Source organism: Condylura cristata, unplaced genomic scaffold (genome assembly GCF_000260355.1).
Source record: "Condylura cristata isolate star-nosed mole 26May11 unplaced genomic scaffold, ConCri1.0 scaffold00004, whole genome shotgun sequence".
NCBI lineage: Eukaryota > Metazoa > Chordata > Mammalia > Eulipotyphla > Talpidae > Condylura > Condylura cristata.
The window spans coordinates 32465010-32482075 of record NW_004567105.1 but is presented as its reverse complement, the minus strand read 5'-3'; the positions used below and the strand labels follow the sequence as shown (position 1 = coordinate 32482075).

At 35.1% G+C, this 17066-nt stretch overlaps 1 protein-coding gene across 1 annotated transcript in view; it reads left to right on the top strand.

The window, feature by feature from the left end:
* RAP1B (RAP1B, member of RAS oncogene family) overlaps positions 1-6342 on the top strand; it is a 9798-nt gene extending 3456 nt beyond the window's left edge. The window contains exons 4-7 of the mRNA XM_012720480.1: positions 101-241; positions 1819-1962; positions 2881-2997; positions 5039-6342. Of these exons, the coding sequence (XP_012575934.1) occupies positions 101-241; positions 1819-1962; positions 2881-2967 (372 nt within the window). The 3' untranslated portion in view covers positions 2968-2997; positions 5039-6342. The remainder of the gene's footprint in view (positions 1-100; positions 242-1818; positions 1963-2880; positions 2998-5038) is intronic.
* Positions 6343-17066: the final 10724 nt, after the last annotated feature.

The following is a 17066-nucleotide window of genomic DNA, read 5'->3' as shown; positions in this document are numbered from 1 at the left end:
AAAAAAAAAAAAACTGTATTTTGAAATTCCAGCTTTTCAAATAGTATCTTCCCATAGATACTATAAAACATTTTTAAATGGTTCTTTCTTTCTGATGTAGGAACAATTTACAGCAATGAGGGATTTGTACATGAAAAATGGACAAGGCTTTGCTTTAGTTTATTCCATCACAGCCCAGTCGACATTTAATGATTTACAAGATCTGAGAGAACAGATTCTTCGAGTTAAAGACACTGATGATGTAAGCTGACTTCCTAATAAATGAATGTTATTTCAAACCTTTGTTGTAATGATAACCAATTTTAAAACTTTAATTTAAATTCAATGTAAAGTTCCATGTAGTTTTGGAGATTTGTTTTTCAAAAGCTTTTTCTAAGGGTATAAATATGTCTTTAACACATACCTATTTTCAAGTATGACAAGGAAAATAAAAGCTGCAAAAGTTTGTGCTCTGCCTATTTTTAGTCATGCATTTGTGTGGCATGAAAAGAGATGTTTGGAGGCAAATGTTACTAAGTGATCAAATGTTCTGACCACATTTCTGGTAGATTTGAGAATCTTTTTTTAACTATCTGACATGCATATGGAAACATCTCCAGCAACTGTGACAAAGAAAAAGTAAAAACTGTAGCAGATTCTAGCATTGGTTTACATATCCATTCAAAGTACACCTTAATGGAATTTAATTCCTGCAAAAATTTCAAAAGGATTACTTAATTTCTGAGCATACTGTATATAGCAGTGACTGTCAAGAGTCATCTTACATCAAAATCACCTGTAGAGCTGGTTGAAATAGACTGCCATGCAGGCCTACCCCCAGAGTTTCTGATATCGTATGTCTGGGATATCACTCAAGAATTTGTATTTCCATCAACTTTCCAGATGGTGTAGGTGCTGCTGATGTGGGCACTACATCAAAGAACCACTGTACTGTGACTTAATTATATCCAATATTATAAGATCTTAAAAGGGCCTACTAGTTCACATGATGCCATATTTTGGCCTTAAACAAGAAAGGTTTGAAGGATCCTACATATTTTTAGAAACTTCCATGTGCATTTCTCAATTAGTAAATCGCTTTCGTATGTCTCCGGTAACTAGTATTCTCTATCAGTTACATTCTTAATTTAATAATTTATATATCTGTTCCTAAAAATTCAATTTTTTTATTTTCTAGCCTGGATTTATTTCAAAAATGCTTTAGAAAACAAATCTCTAAAAGTTATTAGGCGTTCTACAAAATACATATTTTTCTCTACAGTGTTCTTTTAAAATTACGAAGAAGTATCCAAATTAGTATGTGGTCTAGATTTTCAGTAATTTAAAGAATTCATTATTTGACTTCATAGGAAAATGAAAACTCTACTTTAGGGACTTTACTAATTTCTCCTTTTGTGTAATGAAATTGAGAGTGATTATTTGATGAATGCATGTCGGGAAACCAGAAAATATGATGCTGATTTACATTTATGTGAAGCACTTTAAAATTTTTAAATATATTGCCTTTTCACAATTATAGTCCTTTTACTTTCTTGTTAAAAAGTTGTAAATTTTTGCTTACTATAATTAACTTACAAGTTCATTGTGATAGAATTTTAGGGTTCTTCCCCCTCTTCTATAAGTATAATAATTTGTTTTCTAAAATAATTCTTAAAAGTCTGAACATTATTAAAACATTTTAAAACTGTTGATTTTATCACATCTTACTAACTTAGTATTTTCCTGGCAGAATATAAAAGGAAATCTTTAAGAGTTGTTTCCTAGAATTTTTTTTGAGTTTATACATTATTTTATTTTTATACTCTCAAAATCCTTTAGGTTCCGATGATTCTGGTTGGTAATAAGTGTGACTTGGAAGATGAAAGAGTTGTAGGAAAGGAACAAGGTCAAAATCTAGCAAGACAATGGAACAACTGTGCATTCTTAGAATCTTCTGCAAAATCAAAAATAAATGTTAATGAGGTATGGTGAAATATACTTTAAAAACTCTTGAAATTTAGCGATCAAAAAAATTTTTTTAAAGATTTATTTATTCATGCATACAAGAACTTGGGTACAGGCTAGAGGTGCAAGGAATGAGAGGATTCACCAGAGATAAGAGTGGGGAGCAGAACAGGCAGATGGAGTGAAATAACACTGCTGAGGGGAGACAGTGGGCAAGACAGGAGAAGTCTGCTGTGCTGTGTGGGTCACCTCCCTGGCCCGAGATCAAACTTGTGCTACAATGGCTATGGATGGCTTCATAGTGCTGGGCATTAACCCGTTGTGCCACCAAGGAGGACCCCTTATCAATCAAAATTAGTGGAAAATGACAGTTAGTAACACAAACTTATGTTTACTTAGGGTACCTTGTTGATCTTACATTGAATATATGCATGTTAATAAGCAGCAGTACCACTTTAGATTATTAAAGGCACAGTGGAATTTACTATTAAAAAAAGGAAGACTGGACAGAAAATGATAGAGGTGGGAAATACAAATTAATTTTAAGTATAAAAAGAATGTTCTGTAAATAGTGGAAATAATTTAAAAAGACTTGTAGGTATTTTCCCTTGAAGGGACTTATACAGTCATGTTGAAATAGAGCAAAGATATATACAAAAATTTGAAAAGGAGAGAAAGAGCTATTTCCCTTGAGTAATGATAAATGTCCCCCACTGAAATCTGACCACAACTCAATACTTTGAGAACAATTTTAGCCCACCTCACAATAAATGGGAAAGAAATTGACAGCTGTAAGAAAACCTGGTTTTACATTCATTCCTTAACTGAACAGAATTATTTGGGTTTTGGAGTTCATTTATAGAAATAGTTTTTTCTTTTTAAGTTTTTGTTCTTTAGATTATTGATTCTGTAAATTAAAGATTTTTAATTTTGCAGATCTTTTATGACCTAGTGCGGCAAATTAACAGAAAAACTCCAGTGCCTGGGAAGGCCCGCAAAAAGTCATCATGTCAGCTGCTTTAATATACTAAATGCATTGTAGCTCTGAGCCAGGTATGTTAATTTATGCTTTCCTCCTTTTCTTTTCTTTTTCTCTAGCTTTTAGTCTTTACTTCATTTAAACATTGACAAGAAAGCATAGTATAGAATTTAGATAAATTCATCCAATATGTACTTATACCCTAACAGGACACTGTTTAGTGCTAACAATACAATGATAAACCTGACTTACCTTCTTTCTTCTCCTTATGCTAATTGAAGTCTAGTGGGAAGAATTTGGGAAACAGTACCAAAATATGCTTTTTAGAATCAATCTAGCATGGTACTAATAAGAACCCTTGACACATTTGCCATATGTCAATCACTCATAAGTATTTTAACCTGTATATTATTTGAATTATCAAAGCAGTCTTGTGACGCAGATTATTCCTTTATTATAGATGAGAAAACAAAGACAATAAGATTATTACTTGTTCAAGCCTCCAAACTTGTAGAGCCAAAATTTGAATCCAAGCAGGGTGACCCCAGGTTGATACTTAGTCTGTCCTATGTTGTTACTGGTTCTTTAAGGCTTATAACTGGACCATCAAACCTGTGAAATGTGAACTGTGGATTAAGTGAAAGTACATCTGAGTAAGGGAGCTAGGTTGAGAGCTAAAAGATAAGTGGATGTTGAAGATGAAGAGTTAGTCAGGCATAAAGAACCACAAATACAACCTAGAAATGAGAAAGCAAAGGAAAAATGAGCATACATTACTTTTATGTGTAGTTTTTGAAGATAATCCTGTTAATACTTATAAAACAGTTATAAGATGCCTGGCACATGGTTAACTCTCAAGTCTTAGGGGCTCCATTTTGCCAATAATGGTTTCCTGGTTAGTATCTTTAGGCCATTTTACTGTAACCTTACAAACTTTTGGTGTTTGTGGCTCTACTTCTTCCTTTGTTAAAAAGCCCTTATATGACATTAGCATTCAGATCCTGTGTCTTTTTTAGAATTTTGGTCTATACTCTCCATTTAAAGATTTCTGTTTAGCATTATAGTCTCTTATTTCTAATAATCCTATCATTCCTGACCACATGCCCATTCTTAGCAACACACATGTTCCTGACTGAGCTCACACACTCCCATCTGTCCTTTCCAGTTTGCTACATTCAATCTGCTAGATTTTAGAGATTTAACTGCCTCCTTCAGACTCTAAATGAGGGTTTAATGCCTAAAGCATTTGTAAGAATTTTTTCCAGCAGCCACATTTATATTAACATTATTTCTGGAGTTTACAAGTCTGATTCCCCAGCCCTCTACCCCCCACCAAAGAAAGAAAAAGGAAATGCTTTTATGCCTAGGCATAGATGCAGAAAATCATCCAAAGTAACTATTTAGTATAAACAGTCAGTTCTGATTTCTTTTTAAGTTCAGTTACATGGTTTTAGAATAACAAACACTTTTTCTGACCTCCATTTTAAAGTTGAATGTTTAAATATGATAATTGGAAAATATGTAATTGTCATCTATAAAGAGTCATCATGAAATAAGTTCTGTCTGCTCCTCTCAAGCAACTTTGTAGACATTCCTACTGGAAGAGGAAGGAAAAGGTCTTGATTTTCTTATATTAGAAACCCTGGCTTACATGTGCATCCTATGCTTATGATGTGATTCTAGGATTGTAAACGCTTTTACAGGATCACTCATTTTGTTAATATTGCTCCCTGTCTTTTAATCCTAATTCTAATAAAGTTGACTTGACCTAAAATTGTACTGTGGTTTGTTTATTTTTTCCACTTTAACCTGTGGCAGATGGTAATACAAAGAAATTTGTGTTAAGGTGCTTCACCATTTGGGATCTATGGCTTTCGTTTCACTAAATTTTAAGAGTGCAGCAGAATAGATGAAGTCATTTCAAAAAGATGAAAATACATACACATGCCTTGCTTTCCTATAAATTGTAGTATATTGTGGTGATTAACGAAATAACACAGGCACAAGCACGTACTCATTCTTAACATCTTTTTGCCTTCATGTGTTCCTTTGGATCTTTAATGTGCTATTTTCAACTGATATTTTCAGTTAATTTTAGTATTTTCCTTTTTACAGGTCTGAAGAACTGTTGCCCAATTCAACAGTGCCAGCATTCCAACTTTGTTAAACCTACCAACATCTTAAATGGACTTTCCTGTGGTGGTACCCTTTAAGAGGCGGATGAAAGCTACTACATCAGTTTGCACATTCTAATCACTTTCCAGTATCACAAGAGAGATTTTTACTTATATAATAGTCCTAGAGTATGCAGCTGGTAAAACCAGAGGCTACAATCCAGTATTACTGCTAAGAGACATTTTTCATCCACCAATGTTGTACATGTATGAAAATGGTGTACTGTATACTTTAACACGCCCCATACTTTGTATTGGAGAGTACAATAATGTAAATCCTAAAAGCACCACTATTTTAGCATAATAAAAGAAAGTCCAAAGAGCTCCTATATAGACTACTCCAGATAACTTCGCTTCTTTGATACTTGTAGCTTATTGTAATTTTTTTTTAAGAAATCCAAGGTCATTATCATTGTATTGTACAAATAAGCGCTTTGATTAACACAGCTATATAGTTTTTTTAATTTTTAAAAAGCCTGTGGAGACAGTAAACTTGTCTTTAAAATATGATAGTCCTTTCAGTATAATGTCTAAGAGGAAAGACGTTGCCTTTAATATCTGTTGGGAAGGAAATGTCCAGACTTCCCTTTTTGTTTAGTAGGGAGCTGTGTTTACAGTTGTGTGCACAGAGGGGTCTACAACAAGAAGTGTATATTTTCAAACAATTTTTTAATGATTTAACAATTTTTGTAAATCATTTTCAGGCTTCTGCAGCTGTAGATTCTCACTGTGAATCCCTTGCTTGCTCATGCATAAGTGTATTTGCAATACCAAATATACAGGTTTAGTATTTTTGCCTGTTAGTGATTGTTTCACATGTGTAACGTTTTGGTTGAGATGTTAAATGGTGGAAGAGTACTGTGGATGTGAATGTGGGAAGTAATTTTAATCATGTGTAACTGGTTACAAGGCCTAAGTTACAGTAACTATTGCTGTTTTATTTAACAATGCCTTGTTGCTTTGTATGCATTAACGTTTGGGTGTAAAGATTGTGTGTTTATCCAACAGGGAGCCACAGTATTTAAATTGACCAACCTAATGTTACAACTACTTTGAGGTGGCCAAATGTAAACTAAAAGCCTTAATTAAAGTGGTGCAATTTTGTATAACTTAGCATCAGTAGTTCAATAAATTTGGATTGCCATGCAAGGGCTTGCATTATAATTACTTGCCACTGAATGTGTTTTGTGTAATGTTTAACAGTGCTAGAAAATAAATATGGGTTTAACTTCTTTTTAAATGTAATTGCATTTTACACACTGTGGTTTCACAATTTTAACATTTGGGCAAGCCAGGCACATTCATTAATTATAAGAATGATGAGTGAAAAATGTCTGATATTTTTGAATAGCCATATTTACCACCTTTTGGACTTTTTCCTGGGGAAAGAATTTTGTAATTCAGGCACTACTACTTACAAACATATGCCTTCTGGGTAATTTTTAATAGGTGAAGTAGGGAAGATTGAAAATACCTTAACAGATGTTACACATGATTTTTCTTTTGGTTTTTTGTTTTGTTTTAAACTAAGAGGAAGTTACTTAGAATATTACGGTTATAAAGATCTTTGAAGTGAACTCATGTATAACTTTTTGGATAAAGATGTCTTTGTCTTATGTGTGCTATAATTCCATTCTTCCTTGAAATTTACAAATTTTAACTAAAACTTGCCTAAGGTATTTGCCAACCACTGGAGCATATCTGCAATTAATTAGTGATTGCTCTAATTTAGGGGTGTGTGCTAATTACTTGAACACATGCTATTTGAATGGAACATTTAAGGACTCATTAAGAAGAAAATAAGTTAATACTCCTTACCTATTTGACTTAGTATGTCCATGTACTTAAAGGATTCTGCATATTTAAAGAAAAAGAAATGTATGCTCTCTCTCTGAAAATACTAAAGTAACAGACTTGTTTTGGCAGAACTAGCTTTATTTATAGTCATTGGGAGAAAATTTTAAAAGGGGGAATTGTGGGGCACTGAAATCACTTAAATGTATTTCCTGTTACTGCCATTTGAACCTCTTTGAGGGCACCAATTAGTTCATTTATCTTCCATATTCCCTAACAGCTGTGTACCAGGTTTGGTTGGAGACTTTTAAAAACCAATAAATATTTATTCAAAATATAATTTTAAGTACTTCATGTCAAGCATCGTTCTAGGTCTGAGAATACAGTAGCAATTGAGATCAACAGTCCTTACTGGCTTGAATTTTTACTCTATTGTGGGGCTTGTCAGCTCACTTAACCTTGATGTTTTGTGCTGGATAATGAGTCATGAGGACTGTTCTCTCACATTTTTAGATTTTACAGCACGCCTGCCTTGTCCCTACCAAAGATGCCAGTGTACCACCTCCAACACAAAAGTTGTGACACCAGAATTGTCTCTACTACAAACACTCTTCAATTTGTTTGGAGGCAAAGAGGAGGTAGAAGAGTGTTAGGGTCAGAATTGCCTCAGTTGAGACCCACTGATATGGGAAACAACACATGAAATACAAATGAGTGAGAGTACAGAGTAGACAGTTTAACATAGTGAATGTACATGGGCTTTGAAACCGGATTTCCTCAATTGCTGATCCCAGCTCTGCCACTTCCTAGTATGTGAGGCACCCTGCTTAAGTGCCTCAGTTTCCTGATCTGTAAATTGCCAATTGTAATAGCTTATATTATGGGAGTTGAGGGTAAAGTAAACCAGTGTCATCCTATATACCAGTGTTTTTTTTTAAAACTAGTGGAAATATGGCTGTGGTTTGGCAAAAAAGCAGCATTGCCTCCCAACAAAATAAAAATTGCAGCTTAGGAATTCAAGTCATATGTATATGAACTTTTCTAGTGCTTACATGGAAAACAATCCAGAAAAGTCATGAATTCCTATTCATGTCCCTAAGAATACTGGGAAACACTTGAATTTAGGAAACTGGAGCGTTAATTTAACTTAATTTTTCTAAAATGTATATGATTCCTCTTGATTTTCAGCTTCATTTTACTTGACTAACTCTACTAGAGATTCCTAAATAGTATGAATAGAGAGTTTTGAAGCCTCCATTTAAATTTGCTTTGCTTTTTGAATCTTTAGATGTAGGGCAGCAGTTTAGAATCAACTTATTACTACAACAATTTTAACTTAATCTGTGTCATCATGAGTTTAATTGCCAATATTCTGTGTCCTTTCTTTGAATCTTAGAAATGTGGAAAGGAGTTATATATCTAATGAAGTCAATATTCCTGTGACCTTATGTGTTAGCAGACTTGTTCTTGAATTGTCTGAGCTTTAACAAAATGACTTAGTCTGTGGTATATTGTAGTGCATCAATACATCTCGTATTTTAGGAGTGTATTAGAGAAGTATAATAGATTGAAACAATTGAGAAAATGCATGAGTCTTTGTTGGAGTATTGATACCTATCAAAACTGGCTACTAAGCCTATAAATGGAGCAACTTAGTTTATAGACTTGACTTTAGTTTATCTTTGAAAGATAGAAATAAAATACTTATTGCTATGTAGGCCTGTCTGTTTTCTACTGCTACTTTTTAAATATTCCCTGTGTTGCACAGATTTGAACTTGCTCCCTTTATTATTGACCTTAAAAATAAGAGATTTTATGCAAAATTAGGAAAATTTCCTGATTTTTGTATCTAAGAATAAATGTGTTTAATATTATCTACCACTCTTTGTGGGATACAGCTGGATGTTCTGCCTACATGGAGTCACATTCTTTTATAGGAGGGTAGACAGCAAAGTTCTATTGGTTACTATCTTAAAGTTTCTAAGCTTTCCATTTGCGATAATTTATATCATTTATAGGCAGTCAGTCATTTCTCATGATTTATCTGAAAGTGGAGAAAGTTTTTATTTTATGAATCTGGTTTAACTTAATCTTTACACAGTTACATAAATGAGATAATTGCATTCAACATTTGGGTAAAAATCCAGGATTTTTTCTAAAAACTAAACAGACATCTTACAGAATTTTTCTATGACTAATATTTTCACTTAAAAGGTTACAGCCATTTTTAAGTAAGCATAGCTCAGAGCCCTTAGTGTTTTTGTCAGCTGCTATATCCATATTTCTGGATCTGTTTAAAAGATTTATTAATTTACACATGCAAAAGCTGGGGTGTAGGTTAGAGGTGCAGGAGATGAGAGGATTCACCAGAGTGTGGGTGGGGAGCAAAACGGGCAGGTTGACTGAAGTAACACTTAAGGGGAGCAATGAGACAGAAGAGGTCTGCTGCACCATGTGGGTTAGCTCCCTGGCCTGGGTTCGAACCTAAGCTGCAGTGGCCTTGGATAGCTTCAGAGCTGACGGGACTTCACCCTTACACCACCAGCAGGAGGTCTCTCATTTCTATTTATAATATGGTAGTTTATGTCTCCTGTGATCACCAATTTCAGAACAGGAAACAGCTACTGTCAAACTTTTGAATGTGCCATGCTTGGGGCAGAGGGAATAACAAAAGTAAATGATATAATAAACCCAGTTCCCTCTGGCAAGATGCCTGACACACCAATTGTGGGAAACACCACTCAAGAAGCATCAACTCAGTGAAAATCCAATTAATGGCTGCCATACTTCATGCTCTGTTAATACTAATGCAAGTGACTTAATTTTATTCAAGTCAATATTAGATGCAATCAAGTGATGCAGAATTTCATGACTAGAAGGGGAAAAGTATCCATATTAGATGTGAACTACAATTTATGGGTATGATAATAAAGTGGGTAGTTGCCAGAGAAACTAACTGGGTGTAATATGACTGAAACAAGAGATTTGACAGCTGTGTAAAAGATAGGAAGGAGCAATGGGAATGCAAAAATTAACCTGGTCAAATAGTAGGCTGCTTTGGTTTGTAAGCATAAAATGATTTGGGTTGGAGCCATAAGAAAGGAAGCCAAGAAAAGTATAGCTGGAGAACTAGTTTATGACCAAGACATGGGGAATGAAGGAAAAACTAATTGTATTAGCAGAACCAGAGGGAATGAACAGTGATAGAATAAACTGGCAAGATAAACAGGAGGGGGTGTTGTTTCTTGATTTAAAGACACATTTTTTCAATGAATATCTGCTGATAGATTTGAATAGCACCCATTGGAGCCATTGATACACCAGAAGTAACTGAAGCCATGACTGAATGAAAAATGATAAAGCATGGAGAAAAAACTAGGAAAGCCTGACCTAATTGGGCTGGGGATGGGGAAAAGATTTGAGTACAGCAAACGACTGTTAAAAAGCAAGAACTTGGAGAGAATTTGTGAAGGTGAACTCATCAGTATAAAGGAAAAAGTGGTTGTGATGAAAAGGATGAAGATGTCACAAAAGACACACTGGCAGAAAAGAAATCTACATACTAAAGCAACAATTAGCGATGTAACATGGCTTTGAAACCAAGAAGAGTAAAATTTTGGGAGATTTAAAAAAAAAAAAGGCAAGAACAGGCCCTCCCTGTTGGCTGGCACAACAGGTTAGGACTACTGCAGGCTAGCAGCAGCCATTTCAGTGTGAGCTCTATGCCAGGTCCTGGAGGTGATCACAGGGCGCATTAGACCTCTACTGACCTGTTGCTCCCCTCAGCTTTGTTCTTCCTCGGTCTGCCTGTTCTGCTGCCCACTCTGTCTCTGGTGAATCCTCTCACCTCCCCTGCACCTCTGGCCTGTACCCCAGTTCTGTTTGCATAAATCTTTTAAAAATAAATAAAAGCCAAAAAGACAGCAGGCAGCTATGAGAATACAGCATCCCCGATGGGAAAAAAAAAATCCTACTTATGCCACAGACCAGCTGTAATTTCTTTCTAAGCATCATAATTTATATGGGGAATTGGCTTCTAATCTAGGAAGATGATAGTATAATTGTGGAAACACCATTTGTAATAAGCACTAAATTTATATATGTGCAGTGGCCATAAAATGTTTCAGACCCAATGTTGATGCATTTATTTTCAAATTCAGCTGTACCAAGACCACAAGGCATATTTCAAATATATGTCATTGAAATATTTCTCCATTTATATCTTTTCAGTAATAGAAACATTTTTGTTCCTTTTCATTTCACTCAAGTGGTACTTTGGTGTTTTACCCACAAAAATGTGTTAGGGAGATAAATTATTTCCTATTGACTTGGTACTCATATATTGATCTATTTAACAGAAACCTTTTTTCACAGTCCTAGAGACCTAAAATCCAAAGTTTAAGAGCTGTTGGCATTCCTTGGCACTAGGCCACAATCTTTCCAAACTGCCGCCATCTTAAGACACTATTTCTAAACTGTCCCTTTTAGGGACATTTGTGATGACATTTGGAGCCTACCTAGATAATCCATTATTAATCTAATCTCAACATCTTTAATCATATGCAAAACTCATATTTTCAGCTTTTGAAACATTTACAGGTTTGAGTTCTTACAATGTGGCTATATCTTAGAGCCAATATCACATAGTGTTTTACTAATTTTGCATAACAAAGCAGCCCAAGTCTACTCTAAAATAACCCAAAATATGCTAAATTAAATCAGCTAAAATAGAAGTTTCCCTAGAGAGATCCTACCTAGGGAAGCCTCAGGATTAAGCTACTCTGCAGTTTTGTGAGGGGATGTTAGAATTAAATGAGTCAATGAGAGGCCCAGTCTAGGGTAATTTCACAGTTCTAGAAGCAATTGAGTGTCCATGGACTGTCACTGTTAACCGTTATCCCTCTAAGTCACTTTCTGCTTGTTCTAGCACGCATCCTGTCTTCTCTATATACTTCGTATTTTTCAGTGGTGACAAAAACTTTTCCCTTCCACTGGTAGATTTGGGAATGATAAATACCAAAGTTTATTTTCCTACTTGGAATGTTTTATTTCTGCACTGAATTAAATGTTTTATTTACTGCCGCTCCCAAACCGCCCTCCCCCCACCCCACCACACCCCCACCCTCACCTTTTGTTTTCCCAAGGAAATGGGAGTAATGGTCAGGCATAAGAATCAAATGATAAAAAGTTATTGGGTTGACATGAAGTACACTGACTATTAAAGCAAGTGAGCAAATTCACCCAGTGGTTCTTGCAGGCTTTTGTATTTGGAAGTACATCCATCGTCAGGGGTGGAAATTCTATCTTACAATCATTTCCCAAAAATCAATTTGGACCTCCTGTTACTTTTATTTGAAGTTTGAAATACAAACTTCAAGATCTCAGTTGATTCATTCTCTACTGGGACTTTACGGGTTTTCAAGTTACCATGACTCCAACAAATCATGACTTGAATCACACAAGATTTTAAACATGCAGTCTATTAGGTTATGAGATAATGATTCCTGCAACACATTTCCAGCTCCTTGCAGAAGCTGGAACAGAAGAAGTCACTTTTTTTTTTTAAGATTTATTTATGCATACAGAACTGGGGTACAGGCCAGAGGTTAAAGGGCAGTGAGAGGATTCACCAGAGACAGAGTGGGGAGCAGAGAGGTCTGCCGCGCCATATGGCTCACCTCTGGAGCTGGGGATCAAACTCATGGTGAAATGGCTTTAGCTTTTTTTATTTTTTTAAAAGATTTATTTATTTATTCATATAGAACTGGGGTAAAGGTCAGAGATGCGGGTGAGAGGATTCGCCAGAGACAGAGTGGGGAGCAGAACAGGCAGATCGACCAAGTACACTGCTGAGGGCAGCAGCGGGCGGGTCAGGAGAGATCTGCCGTGCCATGTGGACTCCTCTGGGGCAGGCGGGAATCGAACTCATGCAGAAGCGGCTTAAGCTTCTTGGTGCTGTGCTTTAACCAGGGAGGGCCGGCTTTAGCTTTTTAGTGCTGTGCTTTAGCCTGCTGTGCCACCGGGAGGGTCCCTGAAAGTCACTATTAAGCACATAACAGCTAGGCCTTCATTTTTCAAAAACAAAAGTGCTAGTCACTGCCATGTCATTAGTTTCATTTCACCAATGCTGTCAGAGGATGGCACCAAAGAAGGAAGTGGAGCTCACTACCCCTCTTCTCATCCACTGCAAAGCAGAATAGGATATTCTTGGCCGGATGTAACTAAAAATAGATACAGAATTAATAACATTATTGCCCTGGGCCTCCAGCCAAGTCTCTTGTTTAAGTAAAGGTGAAAAGGACAGGTCTCAGGATATCTTCCAAGTAAGATAGATATGAAATGCCAACCCTGTCAACCCTGGAAAGTAAAGACAGTAACAGTACCCCCTCCAATGTCAAAAGAGCTGCACATTCCCAAGTTCTCCCGAAGGGTATTTTATCATAAGGAAGAACCTTTTTACTTAGCTCAGTCACTCCTAAAACTCACCTAGAAGAGCAGGATTGGTCATGATTCAATGAGATAAAGGCAATAAATTCTAGAAAGCAGATTTGTGACAAGTTTTGACCTGCACAAAATAAACAAACTACAAAATATATCCAAAATATATCCAATTTCTAGCCATAAACCTATAATCAAAGATGTTTTAGAACTATAACCTCCCTCTTTTCCAAGGGAAGTAACCTGTGGGAATTTAGGACAGTTATTATATAATAACCAATCTGTTATATAATAGCATCTCCATATATAAACAGTTTTTCTACCTCCTTTCCTGAGTCTAGTCAAGTGAAACACAAAAATTTAAGCAAGTTGTCACCAGGCTATCCTATTAATAAGATGAGAAACGTTGAAAGAATAGAAAAAACAGAAGCAATAACTTAATCCTTGTTTTTTGACTTAATGGTTCCTTGAAAGAAACATTTCTAGATCAAAGAACTCATATTCTTTCATAGTTAAGAAATAATAGTATTAGCTATCTTTTCTTGGAAACCATAGTATGTGTCACCCACTGCTTTAAGCACTTTACATATGTTTTTCTTATTTATCCCTCAAAATATGTTAGGAAATTTGGGCTGTTAGTGTGCCCCTCATAATGTTAATCAATGCATTAAATCAATAATATGGAATATACATTGTAAACACTGGAAAATGAAGGTTTTTTTGCTAATAGAAATGAGTACCTCAAAATATTTTTTAAAAATCTAGTAGAATTATTCAGGAAATTTGGAAAATAGACAAAATCATAGTTTTTTACTGTATCAGTAATGAGCAATGAGAAATTGATATGGGAGAAAATATGATAAACAAAAGCATAAACATCTCAAGGAATAAAACTAATGAGCTATTATCAAATCTGATTAAAGGATATAAGTTAAAATCTGAACAAATGCTATATTGTTGAACAGGATGACATCACAAAATGTCAATTCCCCCAAATTAACGTTTCTATTTTTTTAACCAAATTAACATTTTATTGTAAGAGAATTCCAATTTGAATTTTAACTGGATAAGGTATTGAAATTGAACTAGTGTTAAATGAAGTTCAAGTGAAAGAAGAAATGACACCAGTTAGTCCAGAATTAGATTCCAGTATATAACAGTTAATATATGACAAAAATATACTTCAGTAAGAAAATGTTATTTAGTAAATGATGCTGGCACATCTGAAGGAAATAAAAATTTAATCTCTGTAACACAAAAAGTAAATTCCAGATGTATTTGAAATTATATATAATGCTACAAAGTAAAAAGTCTTAAAAAGAGCTATAGCATTCAAAGTGTAATTTAGAGATAAATTGGAACTTCTTAGCCAATTTTTAAATACAGAGGTCTTATTAAAGTTAAAATGCTTCATGTGTTTTGATCAAAATAATAAAATATATGTATATAAATTTTACACTTTGTTAGGCAAAATGTTACAAAGCCACTTATCTATGGGAAAATAAAACATATAGGGATAGCAACTATAAAATAAAAGCTTTCATTAGAAATTAAACAATCCAAAAGAAGAGTGGATGAAAGATATGACTAGGCAGTTCAGAGAAGAGTAAATCCAAGTGACTAATCAAAAAAAAAAAAAACTTTTTCAAAGGCTAGACAAAGAGAAGCAAACAAAGTGATTAAAGGGGCCCAAATCATACCACCCCAACATTCTCAAAACTGATCTCCTCAACCCCCCTCCCCCACCCACTCTTGCATGCAGAGTATTTGAGCTAAGAGCAATGGAATCCCTTCAGACTAAGGAGACCTTCACCATTCCCTAACTGAAAAGGGAATCATCATCATGTCCTGAATTTTCTGCTCTTGCATTAGTCAGAGAAGTGATAACTGCTTCTCCTTTTATGACCTAGAAGGGGCAGGGAGTGTGGTGTCTCAGCCACTTTTATCACTTAACAGTTCTTCTTAAAAATATAATCCATATTATGAGCGTAAAGATGAAGTAACTCCTTCTTATCTGCCATGTAAAGTTCCCCTTATAAATCCCCCAGGTGCCTAAGTATCTCCAATCTCTTCCATTATTCTTTAGAATTTACAACCACGTGAATGTTTTGTATGTATGCCTCTATGTTTTGGTCTTTTCTCCTACTAATCTGTCTGATCTAATTTGTTCATCTATCCAGCCTTAGACAAACCCAAATGGGGAAGGGAAGTTTCCCTAACATATGAAAGAACCAAACACATGAAAAAATTATAAAGAGCTAATATAATTACAAAGGAAGGGTAGAGAGCAAGAAACAAGTCATACATTGCTGATGAGACTGTATCTTGTACAGCCTTCAGGTCAACCAAATTTTTTTATCTGCATTAATACCTATTAAAATCCAAAATTGGCATAATTGACCCAGAAATCCTACTTCTAATAGTTACTTTAAAGAAATGAAAAATATGTACACAAGAACTATTTACTATCATAGTGTTGAAGAAAAAAAAGAGAAACAGTGAATGACTACTAAGAAAAAAATGATCCCATAGGTTATGAATCATGCACACATAGAATATTATGCAGTCATTAAAAATGAACTCGAGGCCCTCCCTGGTGGCGCAGCGGGTTAAAGCACAGTACTGAGAATCTGAAGCCACTTCCGCATGAGTTCGATTCCCGCCTGCAGCCTGCCCCGGAGGAGACCACATGGCAAGCCAGACCTCTCCTGACCCGCCCGCTGCTCCCCTCAGCAGTGTACTTCGTAGATCTGCCTGTTCTGCTCCCCACTCTGTCTCTGGTGAAGCCTCTCACCGCCCCTGAGCCTCTGGCCTGTACCCCAGTTCTGTATGCACAAATAAATAAATAAATCTTTAAAAAAAAAATGAACTCGATATTTAATGTTGACTTAGAAGATTTCTATAAGGCACTGAAAATGAACAAGGCAAAAGACAGAGCAGAGTTGTGCTATGTGTGTGTGTGCGCATCTGAAAAAGGTACAGAAGAATATATACACCTGGTTGTAATGTAGGTAGTGAGGAAATGAGGTATTACTGTAAATGTGAGTGAAGAAAAGCAAAAAGGTAGTGAGGAGTAGAGGAAGCAGGATCAGAAAGGTATAGAAAATCCACACTGTCTATAGCAAGTAAAAGACAGTTTCTAGAATAAGTTCATATAAAAATTAAATGAATGTTATTATATGTAAAATAGGAGTACAAACACAGAGGCATAATGTGTACACTATGCCAGTGTTATTTCTTTTTTCCTAATAATGAAATGCTATCTCTAAATGCAAATTTTTTAATAATTAAGTCATCATAACTTCATACTTAAGTCAGAATAAAAATCATTACTCAAAAAGCTAATTAGCTTTTTTCTAATACCCTAAATTCAACTTTTTCATACAGCTGAAGAACTTCAGTTGCTTCTTGTAAAGGACAGATACCGAAGTTCTCCCCTGTAATGACCAGCACTTTTCTAAAGATTAAACCCGATCATTTAAAAATTGCAAATAGGAAACCAGGATGGATTTTAAAGAACAGACTTACCTAATGCCCTTTTGCAGAATAGACTAAGCTTCCAAATAAGTTTCAAGGCACAGACACAGCTTTTTCTTCTTGTTATATTGCTTTGTCAATACTTACATTCTATCTATCATTTTGTGCTTTTAAATGCACTATTTATAGAATCTGCATAGTTTGCTCTTATATGTCAATGTTTGTAGCTCAAAATATACTCAAAGTATTTAAAAAGTTAG